Source organism: Carassius carassius, chromosome 33 (assembly GCF_963082965.1).
Source record: "Carassius carassius chromosome 33, fCarCar2.1, whole genome shotgun sequence".
In the NCBI taxonomy this organism is placed as follows: Eukaryota; Metazoa; Chordata; class Actinopteri; order Cypriniformes; family Cyprinidae; genus Carassius; species Carassius carassius.
In genome coordinates, this window is record NC_081787.1 from 22,993,571 (window position 1) to 23,013,583 (window position 20,013).

At 37.0% G+C, this 20,013-nt stretch overlaps 2 protein-coding genes across 2 annotated transcripts in view; both read right to left on the reverse strand.

Annotated features, from left to right (window-relative positions):
* Positions 1-363: 363 nt before the first annotated feature.
* Positions 364-1,851, reverse strand: LOC132114165 (zinc finger BED domain-containing protein 5-like). The gene has a single exon (XM_059522276.1). It carries the CDS (start codon positions 1,849-1,851, stop codon positions 364-366), a length of 1,488 nt encoding a protein of 495 aa, XP_059378259.1.
* A 5,637-nt stretch (positions 1,852-7,488) lies between these two features.
* The window catches only part of LOC132114002 (AF4/FMR2 family member 2-like), a 216,862-nt gene continuing 204,337 nt past the window's right edge, over positions 7,489-20,013 (reverse strand). The window contains exons 18-21 of the mRNA XM_059522111.1: positions 18,944-19,037; positions 18,636-18,685; positions 16,172-16,389; positions 7,489-13,216 (exon numbers count right to left, since the gene is read on the reverse strand). Of these exons, the coding sequence (XP_059378094.1) occupies positions 13,095-13,216; positions 16,172-16,389; positions 18,636-18,685; positions 18,944-19,037 (484 nt within the window). The 3' untranslated portion in view covers positions 7,489-13,094. The remainder of the gene's footprint in view (positions 13,217-16,171; positions 16,390-18,635; positions 18,686-18,943; positions 19,038-20,013) is intronic.

The window sequence follows — 20,013 nt, forward strand, 5'->3', positions numbered from 1 at the left end:
GTCCACATCTTTTCAGTGACTGGTGTGGGCTTGCTTCATGCTGCAGATCTTCTCAAATTGGGGTTGCAGCTGTGAGACTGCTACTCTTAGTTCATTTTCAATGTCCAGCTTTGATCTGTATTTAGTCTTGATGGAGGCCACAGCAGAAAAACCTATCTCACATAGGTAAGACGTGGCAAATGGAAGGAGTGTGGCCAGAGCTCTTTTACCTAGCAGTGGGAAATCTTTCTCCACTCCAATCCAAAATGCAGCTAGTGTCTTAGACTTAAACTCAAGCCTCATTGTTGAATCAGAGGTGACATCAATGAACTGTTCATTCTCTGTAGTGCTGAATTCGGCAGGTGGTGTTGCACTGAAGGGGTCTCAGATCCAGACATTATATTTTGTAGGATCCTGCACTGGGAAGTACCTCTGGAAATGCTTTTGGAGGGCAGAGATGTGAGCTTTCATGCATGGGATCACTGTGTTCTGCAGCTTGTTGACCTCAATGAATGACTTCAGGTTCTCAAACGAGTCTATATTTCCCTCTGTAACTCGCTGCTCCCACATCTCAAGCTTTCTTGTGAATGATGTGATTTTATCTGCCAGATGTGGAAGGTGTGTGTTGCTGCCCTGCATCTGCAGATTTAGCTCATTGAGTTTTTGAAACATGTCACTGAGGTACGCAAGTTTCATGAGGAACTTGTTGTTGTTAAACTTGTGGGCAAGTTCATTTTCCTCCTCCTCCAAAAAGATGCGGATCTCATCCCGCAGTTCAAAGACCCTGGATAAAACCTTCCCACGTGACAGCCATCGGGACTCGCTGTGAAACAGAACAGCTGTGTGGTCGGAGCCCATTTTCTCACACAGTGCAGAGAAAATACGTGCTTTGACAGGTCGTGTTTTAATGTAGTTCACTGTAGTGATGACATCCGTCATAACATCGTGCAGGTCGGGACTCAGCTGTTTAGACGCCAGCGCCTCTCGGTGTATCATACAGTGTGTCCACTGCACGTTAGGGGAGATGCGCTTGATGAGCGCTTGCAGCCCCCCTCTTCTCCCAGCCATGGCCTGAGCCCCGTCTGTGCAGATCCCCACACAGTCCTCCCATTTCAGATCGGCCTCTCTCAAGTAAGTGTCAATTATTTTAAACAGTTCGTCTGCAGTGGCTCTGCTCGTCACTTGTTTGCAGAAAAGCAAATCCTCCCTCAAATCGTCGGCATCAATGAATCTGACGTATGTTATCAATAAGCAGTCTTTATTACTGTCAGTCGCCTCATCCATCTGCAGAGCAAAGCGTCGGTCCCGTATCTTGTCATTTAGCTGCTCTTCTATGTCTTTTGACATATCATAAATACGCCTTGAGATAGTATTGTTTGAGAGAGGAATGGCCTTTAGCTTGCTGGCAGTGGCTTCGTCGATCATAGTTGAGACCATGTCGATCGCAGAGGGAAGTATTAATTCCTCGGCTATAGTGTGTGGCTTTTTACACTGAGCAACTCTGTAGGCAACTTTGTAGGATGCGAGTTGAGCATTTGCAGGCAGGGATGCTACTTTAGTAAAGCGACTCTGCTGTGCGCGACACTGTGTGAGTTTTTTTCTGAAGAACTCCACCGGCTTGTCTTTGTGCTCGGGATGTGTTGTCTCCAAGTGGCGTTTTAATTTGTTCGGCTTCAGACTGTCGCAAGCTAGTATTTTTAGACACACAACACACTGTGGTCTTTCCTCCTTACCCACTGTTGTGCTGGTGAAGCCGAGTGCGAGATATGCCTCGTCATATTTTCTTGTCTTTGCTTTTGAAGTTGCTACATTTGGTGAAGATTCATCATCTGGTTTGCGTTTAGCTGGGAGCGCTGTCACAAACTTGTCCATGCTGTTATGCTAGCATTGTAACTAACCCGGGAAGCCGTAGCCGTGCCGCGCCCCCCCTGCAATACCTAGGGGGGGGGCGCACCCCCCAGTTTGGGAACCACTGATCTAGTGTAACAACATACACTCGTCACACAAATGCAAATGAAAGTTAGAGTTTATTGAGGGAGCAAGTCTCTTGTAACGGGAACACAGGAAGCTGCAGGCTATGCAAAATAAATAGTCTCTTTAAACAGGAACACAGGTGGATGCAGAAATCTTTTAAAAAGGATAACAGGTCGGACTCAGAAGAAGGTCCCCTTTAAACTGGTCAGCAGCTCCCTCGCAACTCTCTCGTTCGTGGCTGGAATGCAGCAGATAATCAGGGAGACCGGCTAGTAGACTTCTAGACCTCTCGCCCCATGTACTGAGCGCCAGCAATGCGTAGAACACAGCTCAGGGCATTCGTCGACAGCGAGGGCTGGACACAGAGTAGAAGAGAAGGTTAATAGACAGTGGAATGGCCTGATATATATATATATATATAAAATGTATGCATTTAGCAGACGCTTTTATCCAAAGCGACTTACAGTGCATTCAGGCTATCAATTTTTACCTATCATGTGTTTCCAGGGAATTGAACCCCCAACCTTGCGCTTGATATATGCGCAATGCTCTACCAATTGAGCTACAGGAATATACAGGTCCTTCTCAAAAAATTAGCATATTGTGATAAAGTTCATTATTTTCCATAATGTAATGATAAAAATTAAACTTTCATATATTTTAGATTCATTGCACACCAACTGAAATATTTCAGGTCTTTTATTGTTTTAATACTGATGATTTTGGCATACAGCTCATGAAAACCCCAAATTCCTATCTCAAAAAATTAGCATATTTCATCCGACCAATAAAAGAAAAGTGTTTTTAATACAAAAAAGTCAACCTTCAAATAATTATGTTCAGTTATGCACTCAATACTTGGTCAGGAATCCTTTTGCAGAAATGACTGCTTCAATGCGGCGTGGCATGGAGGCAATCAGCCTGTGGCACTGCTGAGGTGTTAAGGAGGCCCAGGATGCTTCGATAGCGGCCTTAAGCTCATCCAGAGTGTTGGGTCTTGCGTCTCTCAACTTTCTCTTCACAATATCCCACAGATCCTCTATGGGGTTCAGGTCAGGAGAGTTGGCAGGCCAATTGAGCACAGTAATACCATGGTCAGTAAACCATTTACCAGTGGTTTTGGCACTGTGAGCAGGTGCCAGGTCGTGCTGAAAAATGAAATCTTCATCTCCATAAAGCTTTTCAGCAAATGGAAGCATGAAGTGCTTCAAAATCTCCTGATAACTAGCTGCATTGACCCTGCCTTTGATAAAACACAGTGGACCAACACCAGCAGCTGACATGGCACCCCAGACCATCATTGACTGTGGGTACTTGACACTGGACTTCAGGTATTTTGGCATTTCCTTCTCCCCAGTCTTCCTCCAGACTCTGGCACCTTGATTTCCGAATGACATGCAAAATTTGCTTTCATCCAAAAAAAGTACTTTGGACCACTGAGCAACAGTCCAGTGCCGCTGTTTCTGGTTCAAAAGTGGCTTGACCTGGGGAATGCGGCACCTGTAGCCCATTTCCTGCACACGCCTGTGCACGGTGGCTCTGGATGATTCTACTCCAGACTCAGTCCACTGCTTCCGCAGGTCCCCCAAGATCTGGAATCGGTCCTTCTCCACAATCTTCCTCAGGGTCCGGTCACCTCTTCTCGTTGTGCAGCATTTTTTGCCACACTTTTTCCTTCCCACAGACTACCCACTGAGGTGCCTTGATACAGCACTCTGGGATCAGCCTGTTCGTTCAGAAATTTCTTTCTGTGTCTTACCCTCTAGCAGGTCGGCAGTCTTACCCATGATTGCGGTTTTCAAATATGTATTTCAAATACAAAATAGTATTTTGCAATTTGTATTTGATAGGGTCAATGAAAATGGATAAATATTTTGTGTTTTTTTTTTAAATACTGTAAAATACTTTGTAAGAAGTCTACATAATGACATCATAAAAAATGAGGCCTCTGATTGGTGGCTACTCAGAAGTGTAGTTGATCAGAACAGAAATTTGATGCATATGAAAGAAGGTGGTCAAGGTAAGAAACATGCAGGCTGCCAGCTTTCCATAATGTAATTTTTTATTTTATTTTTTTTTTTTGCATAAATTGCTATAATTTTTAACAGTTCATGTTAAGTTTTGGTGTTCGTTTTAGAAGCCTAGGCTAAATAGTTTACCAACTATCATCTTGAAAACTTGCTACTGTTGTCATATGTTAAGTCCGTCGGTTGTACACACACACAAAAAATAATAATAATACAGCGTTTCAGTGTTGTACAATATACATTATACAATATTGGTGTAATGGTCTAAACTCATGTGGAGCAGTAGCATTTACTGTGAGCTGCTCTGAGAAACATGTTGGGCTTAAAGGCATAAGTAGCTAATGAGACCTCTGCAATGTAGTCCACAGGCTACACACATATATCAAATAGGCCAATTAACAGCAGGTTTGCAAAGTTTACCCTTGTAAAAGTATTTTTGAGTATTTTTAAAATACAAAAATACAGTATTTTTACATGCTGTGGCTGCTGTATTTTGTAATTAATTTTGATACACTTAAAATAAAGGTATTTGGTATTTTATTTTAAAATACATTTTGATGTATCTTTGCCCAACCCTGTATATATATATATATAAAGACTGCATAATTTTACTGACTCTCTCCTTCAATCTTATTCATCAACTAATCTTTAATCAAGTCATTTCTTTCAATGAGTGATCTTAAATGTTATATTTTCAACATCCAAATTCCCTGTACACATCAACTTATGCAATCTTGATCAGATTTGAATTGGGAAATCATTATAATGCAGCCAAAAATAATTCACGAGGAACACGTTTAGGAACAATGAGTAGGATACTTAAAGGTTCATGAAACCGTAAACTCAATTATTTTAGATTTTAACCCGAGCAAAAAGTGCAACATACACATTGAAAAGGAGACCAGAGGCCATTTTTTTTAAAAAGTTTTTTTGTAGCTAAATATCTTGAAGCTAATGACACTCTTAGCCCTGTGGTAGCTTCTCAAGTTCAGAGGCCAAGGGGGCCATTTAAACCACATAAAATGCAAAGGGTCAGAAATGGCCATTTGCATCATAAGACTTTATTTAAAAGGATATTTGCAATTTTACTGATTTATTAATGCTATTTTTTACTTATCTAATCTTGCTTGTTCATGGCTCATTCATACAATCACAGAAACTCCATATGCATCACAGAAGATAGAACTCATAGAACTCACATTCTGAAAATTTCAAAGGCGTCCATTTATCACTACGACTGAATAAAAAGAAGACAGAATTGCTTTAACTCAGAGGTTTCCAAACTTGGAAACCGGAAGGCCGGTGTCCTGCAGAGTTTAGCTCCAACTTGCCTCAACACACCTGCCTGGAAGTTTCCAGTATGTCTACTAAGACCTAAACTAGCTGGTTCACGTGTGTTGAAATAAGGTAAGTGAGTGACGTGACATTCAGCCAAGTATGGTGACCCATACTCAGAATTTGTGCTCTGCATTTAACCCATGCAAAGTGAACACACACAGAGCAGTGAACACACACACACACACACACTGTGAACACACACCTGGAGCAGTGTTCATCATTTATGCTGCGGCATAATCCCTATCTGAGGGTTGCCCCCCCCAAAAAATATAATTGAAATATGTGTATTGTAAATAATATAATGATATATAGTTAAAATAATTGTGTAAGTAGTAAAACACAAATGCAAACAATACAAATGCAAACGGAGCAACAACAAAAAAAAGTTTTAAACATCTCGAGTTCCCCCTGCTTTGCCTTGGTCCACTGCCTGCTCCCCTTTTACCTCACCACCACCAAAGAAGTTGAAAACTAAGCTACAGCAGTAACAGCACTAATTTTGAGAAACACACTGAGGAGGTGTTTCCTAACTGAGTGAATCCACTTTTTGAACAAATCAGTCATTGACGTAATAAATTATTATTCTTTTTTTTTTCCCCTCTTTCACGTCTATACTGACCTCACTATACAGTTGTGTGAGGGTGTATGTCTAAGATTGTGTATGCTTTCATTTTGCTAGGCATGGCAAATTTTTTTAAATATGCATGTTTTTTATATATGCACTATGAAGCAACAACATTGCTATTAAATGTGCTATATAAATACATAGAAGTTGAGGTTAAGTGCAAATTCCATTGTATATTGGTGGCTTGATTGTGTAAACAACTTCAAAAACATTGCAAAAAAAAAAAATGTTTTGAAGAATGTTTTGGTCAATTTAAGTCAGCTTTTTCATTGAACCAGAAAGAAACTTTGAGAAGAAGGATAATGGAACAGTCTCCATGCAATAGTAGGCTTTCCTCTCTGTACACATATCCTTAAGTACAATTTTGCCTATTTTATTGGTGTCCCCTTCAAAACGTTTATTGTCCTCCCCAACATTCACATGAGATTTTCGCCCCTGCCTTAACCTATTCACAATTAGAATACAAGTTTGTTTTTCATGCTACAGAGTACCATCTGCCTTTTACACAATACAAAGTGTGAGTATCAACTGCATTTAAATGACACAAACATAAATTCGCAATGCCTAATATTAGCGCTACTTTTGAGTACTTTGTCGTTAAGTAACTACAACTTTCACAACTAAAATTGTCCCTTGGTAACGAAGGACTCTGACTTATGAATTTGCACCTGTAACCTGAAGACACATAGCACATAGCCATAGTGTCTGAAAAATTACCTTGATTGTGAACAGCATCATGGAAAATCTTTGCAATGATTTTATTGCATGGTTACCTTAGGCAATTAAATCAATACATCTTAACTGTCAAGGAGGTGGCTCATTGCCAGCAAGAAATGAAAAGCTCATATTAAGTAAATAAAAGTCTTTCTGACACATAATTTGGAGCATTTTCTAATGGGAGGAACCCATGGTTAAAACATGAGAGAAAGGTGCATTTTATTAAGCACATTATTATATTAAAGATATATTATTTTATGGCTTAAATTACAGAATTGCAGCACTTCCCCACACACAAAGAGGCTCGTAAATTAATGAGACATGTCTGAGCATTGCAAATTTTCCTAGTGATGAATAAATAAGAGGACATTATATTCAAGCAGAATGCTGTTATGATGCCCAGTAACCACAGTCTAATTTAAATGAAAATATGTCAAGTATATATGAAGACTGGAATTTAATTTATGAGGGAAATGCATGCAATCAATTCAAATGTTGTCCTCCTACATTTAGCGAACACCAGCAAAGCCACTGCATCTTGGCCTATTTTTCAGTTCACTGGGTATGTCCTTGGAAACTTATTTCTATTTACTGTCGCGCTTTAAGGTTAATGTGGTCGATTGTCATACCCAATAGTATATTATGTCTCAGACAGTAAAAGATGCCCAGAAAAAAGATCTCACCATTTAAAATTAATTTCCATGCAATTCATCTCCCATTACGAGTCATGCTTTCCTTCCTCTTACAGTGATGGTTTGCTTATGTCGTGTTTATTCAGAGGTTGAAATAGGTTTCTGTGACATTTATGACCATGTAAGAGATGGAAAACCCAAACTTTATTTATTTTTTATTATCTTTTTAGATTTGGCTCATACCATTTTTATTCATCATTTTTTACAGACATGAAACATTTAAAAACAACATAACTACATCTTAGGTTTGTTCATAACGTTTGACAGTTTTATTATAAAATAAACATACAATAGCCAAAAAAACAAAAACAAAACGCTGGACTTGTGCAACACATCAAAAATACAAAGCTAACCAGGCAGGAAGGTTTTTGATACATAACGCATATTAAAATGAATTCGTACAACTATACAATGTATAAATTCAAAGCATTGCAGGTTACCTGCTCTGTACAAAAAAAACAAAACAAAAACAAACAAACAGAAAAGGAACAAAACAAAACCTAAATTCTACAGCATGCCAGAACATTGAAATCTTCTGTCATCGCAAGTAATGTGTACAACTTTGCCAACCACCAGTACCTTTGTAAGATAAAGGCTTTTTTTACTTGAAGTAGAAATCCCGCTTGTCATGACGTCAAACCAACATCCTTTTAGGCAATAGGTAGCATTGAGGCATTTCTATAAAGCGCAAGTTTCACAGAACTGCTTTCTCACAGGTTTAAATATGTCTACAACATATAACAATACTGACGTCTTTGAAATCGAGTATTAATTAAACGCAACTTTGATTTTGACAGTAACTTGTAGAAAGTCATGCTGCATTAAAACTTGTAAGAAACTTGTTTTTCTTTGACGTTAAGTTTTTTTTTTTTCTTCACATAAATCAGTTTGCATATTTTATCAAAATGAAACCTTGAAAATTTCCTTAAATAACAGTATGATGGCTGCATTTCTGAAACCACAAAGAAAGGAAATGCTATCATTTCCCATAAGGCTAAATCGAGATTAACTGCTCTTTGGGACATTGCACCAATTTCAGTTTTAGATTTTGCCAGTAGTGACCCCAACAAGCTCTGGTAAATACATCTTTACAAACATACTATGCCACCAATATACTCAAATACATTGCCTTTCATTTGGTTATTTCAATGGCTTCTAACAATCCACTCTAAGTAAGTATTGCCTTGTTGTGTAAATACCTTTCTTCTGTATTAAATCCATTGTAGTGTTACCCATTTGTACACTCTGATTCAAAAATCCAACAATAAGATTCTCCAGTTGGTGATTTAACTGAAAATGTAGAACATAGCAGAAAGGCAGACTCAAATGACATGGAAGCAATGAGAGATGTTGCATATCTTCATAAATTCAAAGCTGTGGATGTGTTTTAGGGTCAAATGCAACACCTTGTTGTGATTACAATCTCAAATAGACAAATCATGGTGCACAACCTAATACTGTACAGAGAAAGTTCAAATGGACAGAACAAGACTGTAAATAACTGTTCTTTGATTCTCTACAGTTTACATTAGTAACAAGGCATTTGCAACACGGTATTTTAAAAAGAAATCTCTGATGAAGTTAGAAACTGACTTGATAACACGTTCATTTAAATACAATGACATTTTTATGGTTTGTAGGCAATAAATGGAATCATTAAACTTATGTAATAGCAAAATACTCATACATTTTAATCAGAGAAGTGCTCAAATTTAATACAAATCAAGATTTTTTATGCATTTTGTTTATAAGCGCCAATGTCAGTTCTTTAAATGTACCATGGTACATGCCGCCTGTTAATCAGCGTGGGAAATGGAAGATCTTTAATTGACAACATGATGTGGTGTTTTACGGTAACAAAAGAGCTATTTACATGTTTAATTTGCAGAGCAAATAGAAAGCCTCCAGCTGAGCCTGCTTTAATTGGAGATTGTTCTTCCTGATAGGCTTTTTCTTCATTGTAGAGCTCATTCAGAAGCACAAAGAATCAAAGCGACCTTATGCTACCCCAGAATGACTCTGGGTAATTGCTAATAGATTGTGATTATTTAAAAAGTAAACACCTTCAAGCTTTGTTAAAGCAGAGGTATGAATGGTTCGGCAGCAAATGTAAACGCTACATGATGAAATCAAAGTATGTTTCTGCAACACATAGCTGAGTTTGTGGCCCTTATTAACTGATATAATCAATATGTTTCTCAGACAGTTTCAAATGTTTGTTTTAAAATTAGTATGACACAGTGAGGTCCTAAATTAATTTTAATTTAACGTTACCAAAGTCAGTATAAGCAACAGCATATAGATATAATCCCTCGCAAAAGCATGTTATGTGTCCCAGTATTGAGATAAAACATGATTTTTGTGGCACTTTTATGGACATCCTTGATGATTTAGGCTCTACGAATGTGATTTCTGATTGCAACAAAACTATGTATATATATTCAGACCATTATTCATCATAAAATTGTGTAAATCCACAACATTTTTACTTTTAGTATATATTGTACAATACATGATTACAATAAATATTTATTTGTCCCGGTTTGGTCAGTATTTTTTCAATGCCCCTTATTTAAGGTTAAATATTTAATACTGATTTTCAATTAAACATCCAGCTTTTTATGCAAAAAACTAAAAAAGATATTTATATTAATGTAATTTAACATTCAAATGAGAAGTGAATTCTGTGTAAACTGTCATATTGGTAATGTTTCCACCTGCTATTAATAATTAATAATTAAATCTTTGGGATTTTGCCTTATTACAGTGTAGTAACTAATTTGTAACAATGTAATAAATCAAAAAAAAAAATTAACAGGTTTTAACGCAGTATTGGACCAAATTTATTTCTCCACTTGCTTAATTCCAAAATCAGGAAGAGAATATAAAGTGAGTAAAAAGTCCCAGAAAGAATACAACTGTTGTTTTCTTTGCAAGACAAACTGGGGGCATTAGAGGTGCATCTAATAGGCAGAGCAGGTTGTTTACTTCACTTCTAGAGTGAGTCAGTGCTGCTGGTTTTTGATGAACTGCCAGAGGGCCACAGATTTCTTTGCCAGACTGGCATAACTCAAACAAACACAGGAACAGATGCACCAGAAACCATACACATTTTAGAAAGCCACTCCATAGAAGTAAAAAAAAACAGCTGGTAATATTGGGAAGGAACATTTCACTATTTGCATAATGATACTTCTGCCTCGCATTAAAGGAAGTCCATGAAGTGAATAAAGTCTTCCAACAAAAACTTGCTCTGACTTTTGCGCTCTAATTAATTTTGTTGTAAGATGTTTTGTATACTTCATCCTGACGTATTGCTATTTGTGTGCTACATTGAGTATTGCACTACAAACCATTATTGGACAGTAAGCATTTCTCACTATATTATGTGAAAGTTGCCCAGGAAACATCCATGAAGGAGGTAATGAGAAATGTATATGATGTGTATTTAGCTGTACAATACATAAAAGAATTCAAATGCACTTAGACGTCATTCACTTTTAAGTCATTTTCTATCATCATCAGAGCAGAAAATGAAAATTTGAAATGTACTTGAACATTAAAGCGCAAAACAGGTTTCACAACCGCCATTTTTACAAAGATAATAAATAAATAATCATGTTATGAAAACAGAAAAATTGGATATACCAATATGGTATGGAAAATCATTCAGATCCATTGTTATCCTTAAATATAGACTCTAATAAATTTCCATTGGATACGCAGGCACTTTGAATAATCTTAGTGAAATGTCTATTTCACACATACATCCCATCTCTCGCTCACATTCTGACATTCAAGTGATAAACTGACAGATATATGAAGCTTTACAATACAATGAACACCCTGCCAATGAAAATCTGCTCCACACACACACACACACACACACACACACACACACACACACACACACACACACACACACACACACACACACACACACACACACACACACACACACACATTTATGAACAGAACAGCAAGAAGAAACACTGATAGGTTATCAACAATTTCATATCATATTTGACATTAAATTCCTCTGGAGAGTTTATGCATGGAAAGTTAACATTTGATTAAAAAAGGTTTGTGATTTGATCACATGATGCAATTGTTTAGGCCCCAAATTCCGACCTAGCTTGTTTGGAAGTGTCTCTGTAGATTGAAAAATGTAATGTTGAAGTACAAGCATTAATAAACTCTAGATAACAACTTAATGTTAAATGTTATCAAGCCAGCCTTAAAGATGCTGGAATCAACTGAAAAAAACTGGACAAAACCCAATGATTCTTCATAGTGCTTGTAAAATATGCTGATGTCTCTCAGTCCTACCTCTACCTCTCTGCATTAACATGCAAGATCGAACAAACACCGAACAGTTAAAGTAGCTGTCATGTACAACACAGTCATTATGGTACAAATTGGAAAGAAATCTTTAAGATTCTCTGATAACTCCTTCAGAAGATTTCAATCTGTCATATGTGCATATGTATAAGGGAAATCTCCCATCAGCCTCTGACGCTGTGAACACAAGACGTGAAGCCTGTCTCAGAGAATGCAGCTTTGGAGCGAAGCCAAGGAGTCTATCACACTGCTTGCACTGACGCCAGCTGTCATGGTGCCACAGTAAAACAGAAAGATGGTGACGTTGGAGAGAATTCATGACTACCGTACCCATCCCTTACTGTCATCACAAAAGCCTTGACAGATAAGCACAATTTCAAATGGATACGTGTGAATCTCCAGATATGTATTTGAGATGAATGCATTGTTAACAGCTCATTTATCTGCACTCTAATTCCTGTGTATTTTTATGCATTTAGCAGACGCTTTTATCCAAAGCGACTTACAGTGCATTCAGGGAAACTGTTTTTACCTATCATGTGTTCCCTGGGAATCGAACCCACAACCTTGCACTTGTTAACGCAATGCTCTACCACTTGAGCTACAGGAACATTATCTCAGTGTATCTCAGTCTCGCAGTGGTAAGGCCTGAAAAATACTCAACGCAAGTATGTGAACATAAGCTACATGAGTTGGATTTCATGTGTCGTGTTCTGAAAGCTGTCAGACTGCAATTCATAATTCAACAGCCAGTGTGTGTATTCTCAGCGATGCCACCGGGGGCGATATAGCAGCTATTAGAGTAAACCAAACATGTCCAGTCCAGCACAATGACTGGAAGCTTTTCTTATGGTTTAACTATTGTTGTAGTGAAGCAACAGTTTGATGATTATCTAGTTTAGTTAAAGATATCATTTGAATTTGAATTTATTATGCATTCATGCCTGTCTTGCGTACTTGCGTGAAGTGTGTTTCTGGCCCATCCTACCTTACAAAATGAATTAGATTCGCCTGGCCTACATCACAGTGGTTACTAGCTGGATTTTTGTTCAACAACATTGTTAACTTGCCCACTGCTACCGTCACAGATCCTGTTCTTGTAACAGATGCATAAATATGGCCTCCCGTAGTGCTGTGATGGGATGCAGCAGCGCTCCGTCCTTTTACGGCATCCCCAGTTTTTCTTGACGCACTCTTACAGGAATCAAGCTGGAACGAGGACATGGCACCCTCCAGGGAATAACTCACAGTTCTGAGACTCGCTAGTGGTTAACTGCCGACTTCCCTCAGGGTTCTGGAGGGCTGTAGATGGCAAAGATGGTGGAGGTAGTGATGAACGGTGGGGAAGAGAGTGAGAGAGAGAAAGACAGAGAAAGGAAGAGCACAGTGGAAGAGCCAGCACTATAACAAATGGGCTTCCAGCCGAAGCCAGTGCAGTCCTTGGCGTATGTAGCGCACCAGTTCTGTCATGCTGCTGTGCTGCGTCAATGGTTCCATTACTGAGTCCAGCTCCAGAAAGAACTCTGTCAGAACAGAAACAGACACACAGTGCAATAGTCAACATGGCAGGAACAGTTATTATTATATTTTTTTAATACAACTATGATAAATTATATAACAGGTATTGCTAAGCTTTTTGACATTAAGTACCATTTTTTATGTGCCATTGACAGCAAAAACCAACAATAAAGCAGATGCAACTTGGTAGCAGGCTAACTACAACATCTTGACCCAAAAATGGGTCCAATGACGGCATTAAAAGTCATATATGAGAAAACACATTTCTCCTAATAAATTGTCGATAAAATTCAAATCATGAATTTTATAAAAATAAATAAAAAATAAAATAAAAACATTTAGCCAGTGATTGTTTTTTTTGAGAGCTCTAAATTAATTAATTAATTAATTAGTGAGGTTTTAAATGTTACCATGTCATTACCATGTTCTTACTGCATTTTCCCTTTTTGTTTATTACAAAATTGAGAGATTCTTTGAAATGAATGTTCAGTGCTGATGAGAAATTTTATTTGAATATACCATCGGTAAAATAAGAACATACATTACAATCTGAGAATTACCCTCATGTAGAATTGACACCATTGAAATGAATAGAATTTAATTCAATTTATTTGACTTATATCATGATTGGCCAAATTAATGAAACCTACATATTTACTTTTAACAAATATTACTTACTGAACATGAAAAGTGTAACTTTTTTAAATTTAAAGTTATATCTGTATATAACTTTAATAATAATAAAAAAAAAATACAATGACTGTATTTGTGTATTTTTAAGGTTTTAAATAACTTCTGTTCCCTTACTAAAATCTATGCATTCACTCTAGATAGAGCACAAGAAGGATGCAACTGAATCAACACTGCTTGAGAGAGGCTATATGATTATTATAATGATTATTATAATGATTATTAAGGTAATTTGTATGTACTGTAGTGCAGAAAGAGTGTTTTCAATGTGTTTTTTATTGAATTGATAAGTGAGACTCCAGCAAAAGGTTCTTGAGAAAATATTTAAGAAATTCTTCAATTTTTCTTTCTTTCTTTCTTTCTTTCTTTCTTAAAGAATTACAATTTGGAACATTCTTACAAGAAATTAAGATTCTTAAGAATTTATCTTATGAAATTTCATGTGAGGGTATGACTGATAATTGTAAATTAAAGATGAAATAACAATATAATTCTTATAATAATTGACAGACAAATTATTAAATAAATAAAAATACCAATTCATCTTAAGTTAAATTATTATTATTATTTAAATTTTTTGGGGGGCACTGAAAACCAAAGAAAGACATCAGTGTCAATCTTCTTAAGTTAAGCATGAAGATAACAGAGTTATCTGATGACATCACTGCCACCTACTAATGACTGCAGTAATTAACAAACAGATGACAACAACAGACTACAGAGTCATCAACGTGCCTGTCTGCCTGAGGACCTGCATCACAGCTGATACTGTCATAATTAGCCAACCCTGTACCATTCTGACCAAAGCTCATACCCACCAGCCTTTAACTGCATTCATTTCTAGGAAAGACACTGAGGAGGGGAAGTTGAGAGAGAGTTTATTACAGCTGATTTCTGAGGCGGGGGAGACCTCGTACAACACACAGTCTCTCAGAGTGTTTTAATTAGTCTCCTCCAGAGAACACAGAGAGAGAAGGAGAGGAAAAGACAAGCCACATCAGATCTAAAATGCAATTAACATGGTGGCTTTTTCATTTCTCTGGTGGGCTGTATCAAACGTTAAGTCACTGATAACGCTGCAAGTGTAAGAGGTGAATTTCTTATATAACACTGACAGTGAAGACAAATGAGATTTAGCTGCAAGAGAGAGATTTTGGGAGAATATGGTCAAAAGTAATTCTTTCCTTCAATGATTGTTTCATGATGCAAGATATAAAAGCCCGGAAAAGTGGTAGGCGAAGAACTGATTTTACCACTCTAACATAGATGTGTGCTAAAAATGATACAAATCTTTGACAATAGGTTTGTATCATGAGTGCTCTCAGTATTCTAAAAAGTTACATGACATTCAGCCAAATATGGTGACCCATACTCAGAATTCGTGCTCTGCATTTAACCCATCCGAAGTGCATACACACAGAGCAGTGAACACACACACACACCCGGAGCAGTGGGCAGCCATTTATGCTGCGGCACCCAGGGAGCAGTTGGGGGTTCAGTGCCTTGCTCAAGGGCACCTAAGTCGTGGTATTGAAGGTGGAGATAGAACTGTACATGCACTCCCCCCAACTACAATTCCTGCCGGCTCAAGACTCGAACTTACAACCTTTCGATTGCAAGTCCGACTCTCTAACCAATAGGCCACGACTTCCCTCTAGAATAGCTTAAAAAGAACTTCTTACTAGAAAACGTGCATAGACTGAAACATTTGTTGTGGAAACAATTTTCACTCCAAATTTGCTAGAAGAAAATAAAGCAAAGCAAAAAAACAAACAATGTTTTGGAACTAGAAACAGAAATTTGACAGATCCAATAATCCAAGTATCTGGAATGTCTACAAAACTGTATGTCACTTAAAGAAAATTAAGAATGAAAATGAATAATTTTCATTTATAAACACCAACAATATGAAAATTAATTGGTGTGTACTTCATTACAAAAAAATAAATAAATACAAATTAAAATAAAAAGATTAAAACTTAATTATGTAAAATGTACTTTAAGTTTACTGTAAAGGAAATTGTTCTAAAAAAAATTATATTTTACTAAATATTTTGAAATCTAAAATTGCTAAAATGTCAAAGACATATATAAAGATATAAATAAATTACTTTTCCAAATTTGAAGTTGATATTACAAAGATTTAGCTTCCTGTGAGATTATTATAATAATTTTTTTTTAATTGCCACTTTCTACTTGGAGTCTAAAGAAAAAAAAAAACGTCTCTACTGAACAATGAAAACAGAAAAACAACTCAAAAACCATCCTACCTTGACTTTCCTGGGCCAGCTTGTCAGCAGTTTCCCAGTGTTCATAGCTGCGCAGGATGTTGTTGGTGATGTTGACATGACTGGCTGCCATGTGGTGGATGCGTTGGGGAATGGCCACACTTCCAGAGGCAGAGGAAGAGCCCATCACTCCAGCGCCGCTGCTGACCGAACTGACAGGAGATGAACTCAGGGACATGGGAGACGGGGTTCCTGTGCTCCTGTTGGGAGAAAGATGAAATACTGACCAATGAGAATTTTGGTAATCCGATCCGCTGTATTCCCGCATCATATCAAACTAACATAGCATTTTTCATACCCTTAAACTTGATCTTGCGTGATCCTGTCTAACAAATATAAGTTGCGAACAGAACATGTAAATACATTTTGTTTGTTGCTTGGTTTCTGTTTATTTTATGTTATGCTCAGAAGCCATGCCCAAAGTGAAATGTCATTGGCTCAATATCCTGTGCAACCCAGCTTTACATAAATCATATGTTTATTGGCTGCAATGCCTACCCATGTGTAAAATAAATACTCTTTAGCATACTTGATAAATGGGTATTTATTACTGAAATAATACACTTTAAAAAGAATATACTTACAGTAAGTGCAAACTTAATGTTATCATACATTTAATTTCACGTTATTTACAATTAAATGAAAATGCAGTTACACTTTATTTTAAGATGTTCTTGTTACATTGTAATTATATATTTAAGTACTGAGTAATACTAATTAACTACATGTACTTAATACAGGGTTAAAGTTAGGATTAGGGTTTGGTTAGCATAATTTTCATAATTCTATTGTCTTTTAATTTAGTTGTACTGCTGAATATACTGTTAAGCATTTATGGTAAAATGAATGTAATTTCTATTAAACCTTGAATGTCATTTATTTGAAAGGGCATATTCATTATAATGCCTCTGCAGTTTAGTACATTTTAATTAAAAAATAAATAAACGTAATATAATATCCGATAACATTATAATCAAGTACATTACATGTGCTTTAGTATGTTGGTCAACACTTCAAAATAAGTGTACTTTATAGCACAAAAAAGAAGATTTTATCTAATTATTTATAATGTACTTTAAGTAACATACTGTACTTTATATATAAAAACTATAAAAATAGTTTGGAATCTAATATTGCTATAAAACCAAAGCTATGTGTCTAAATAATTTATGTTCCAAATTTGAAGTTGATATTACAAAAAAATGTAGGTTTCTGTGAGATTTCTTTAAGACCCTATATCAAAAATAGCAACCAGTTGACATTCAAACTCCACAGAATAATAAAAAAATGCATTTACCCATCACAAACTTACATTTCTGCCACAATATTATTTATATCATGATATAACCAGCAAAATATGGAAACTTAAGATTCAGACCATTCCAACGAGATGTTTTTTGTCAATACGAGAAAAAGAAATAGAGTGCCAGTGGGACACTGACAGAGAAATTGTTAAAGTAAATCTTTCAAAAAAGTTTTTCAAAGTGCACTTTGGGTTAAAGAAACATAGTCAAGAAAATTGTACTCTCCTAAGTGGCCTTTTATTTCATTAATATTATTTTATCTGCAAGTATGTTTTTTTTAAAATACATTTAAGATTTGAAGTACTGTACACTATAAGTGCCTATTCAGGCAAATTAAGTGCACTTGTTTTCTACAAGCTACCACCACTACCATCAGCCATGAGATTCTTTATGTTCACCCAACAACCCTTTGATCAGTATCTCAGTACATTATCAACAGTAACCTTCAGAAACTATCTCCAGACAACTATCGGCACACATATTCATTGGTGTCTTTTGTGCTGCACCCAAACAGTCTGGTTCAGTGGCCTGTAATCCACTGATAAATGGAAACACACTCAAGCCTCTGCCGGCTAAATTATGCGCCCTGTCAACAGCTGGGCCCATTCGTAGAGGGTTTCAGGGCTCTGCTAAAATAAATAAACTCCCTCCAAGGTGAAAAGAAATCTGAAAAAGATTCATGATGGTAAAGGATGAGGAGGAGGTTGAGGATGGATGTGTTGAACAAAGCTACAGCAGGTACAGCTGGTTCTTTATTGCTAATGTAGTGGCTGCAGGGGTGAAGCTAATTGCTTTTGACAGCCAGGTTGGCAACCAAACAGCGGGCCTGGGTAGTGTCCAGCTAGAGGCTGGATCAAACAAACACAAAGTCAAACACAGCGCCTCTCGCACTGCCTCACCCCATTGGTACTCGGTTGCCATGGTGCTGACATAGAAGCGACGCTGCTTTCCCAGACTTCATCTCTTCATGTCCTTTCACTGATGTTAAGTAGCCATGACTGAGGTTTCATATCTCACACTATATATTTTTTTTCCAGCTTGGCAGCGGGAAGAAGATTCAGGAGAGCTGTTCTCAAGCAAGATGGAATCTTTTCACAAGCTGGCAGAAATACAAAAGGACAAAGAGAGGAAAATGCACGTACTTTCCATTAGCTCCCCACGGCGAAGGTTCTTGGGAACTTTTTGCAGAATTCTGAGGGAGCAAGAAAACCTATGTTGAGAACATTTTTAAACACAGCACATAATCACCAGATGCAAACATGCTAGGTCTCATGCAAACATTATTAATCATAATTAGCTTACAGTTTGACAAGTATGCTTGGAATTGATGAATATATTGATTTAATAATGGCATGCAGAATTTATGAGAACAAGCTATTCAAACAAATATGAAGATTTCTAGCGCTGTTTCTTAATTGCAATAAACAAAGAGACAGAGGCAAGGTTGTACCTTAAAATACTCCATTAGTGAGCGGGAATACTTCATTGCATGATCTTTCTTCAGCTTGAACATTCGCAAGTACAAAAGTGACAAGCAACGATTGCTGAAAAAGAGAAAATATTCATTAGTGCTCTATTAAAATCCTTCTAAATTAGGGCTGGGATAAACGATTATTTTTTAAACGATTAATCTAGCGATTGTTTTCTCGATGCACCGATTAATCTAACGATTAATTTTTCAGACCGATTTGATTTCGATTATCTCCCCATTAATTAACAATTTATACATGTTGATTTACATATCTGAATGAAAAAAACATAAATTCCTTAACATTGCAATATATGTTTATTGCTCTTAAAATGACAAAATAAAAGACTAAGAATGCATTACTTTGCACTTGTATAGAGATAGCATTCAATAAAACCTTGAAACCTTGAAAACACATAGTGTCATGAGTCAGGTTTTTCTTCCGTTTTCGCTCTCGCACGCTCTCACTCATTTACACACACACACACACACACACACACACCTTATTAGCTTATTATATTACTCTTTGTCTGTCCCGCTGACCTCTCTCTCTTCATGCACCTGTTTGTCATTGCAATCAGCGCTCGCGCTGATTTGCTATGACACCTGTTTCTACTTTGCCCTAAGTGTTCACCCTTTATCTGGTGTTTGCTCGGGTAGATTCTTGGTTGGATTATTGTTACATGTCATGCGTTTTGTCAGCAGTTACATCCTGTCTGTATTGAGAGGTACTCACCTATTCTTGTCTTGTCTGCCTGGAACAGTCTAGCCCCTAAGTTTTTGCTGTATTCTGCTGCTGTTGCTGCTGATTGTAGACCAATGTGGTTCTCTCACCCTGCCTGAGTTATCTACTCCTGAGCTTCGAGTCTGCTACAAGGGAGTCCTGTTCTGTTACTCATCGAGACAGGAGTCTTTCCGTTTGTTCAAGTTTCTATTTACCAGTTCTGTGTGCTGAAAGGACGGACTGCCTTTGTTATATATTTTTTTCATTAAAGACTGTTATTCCTGTTATCTCTGCATTTGGATCTTTCATTTACCAACGTGACAGAATA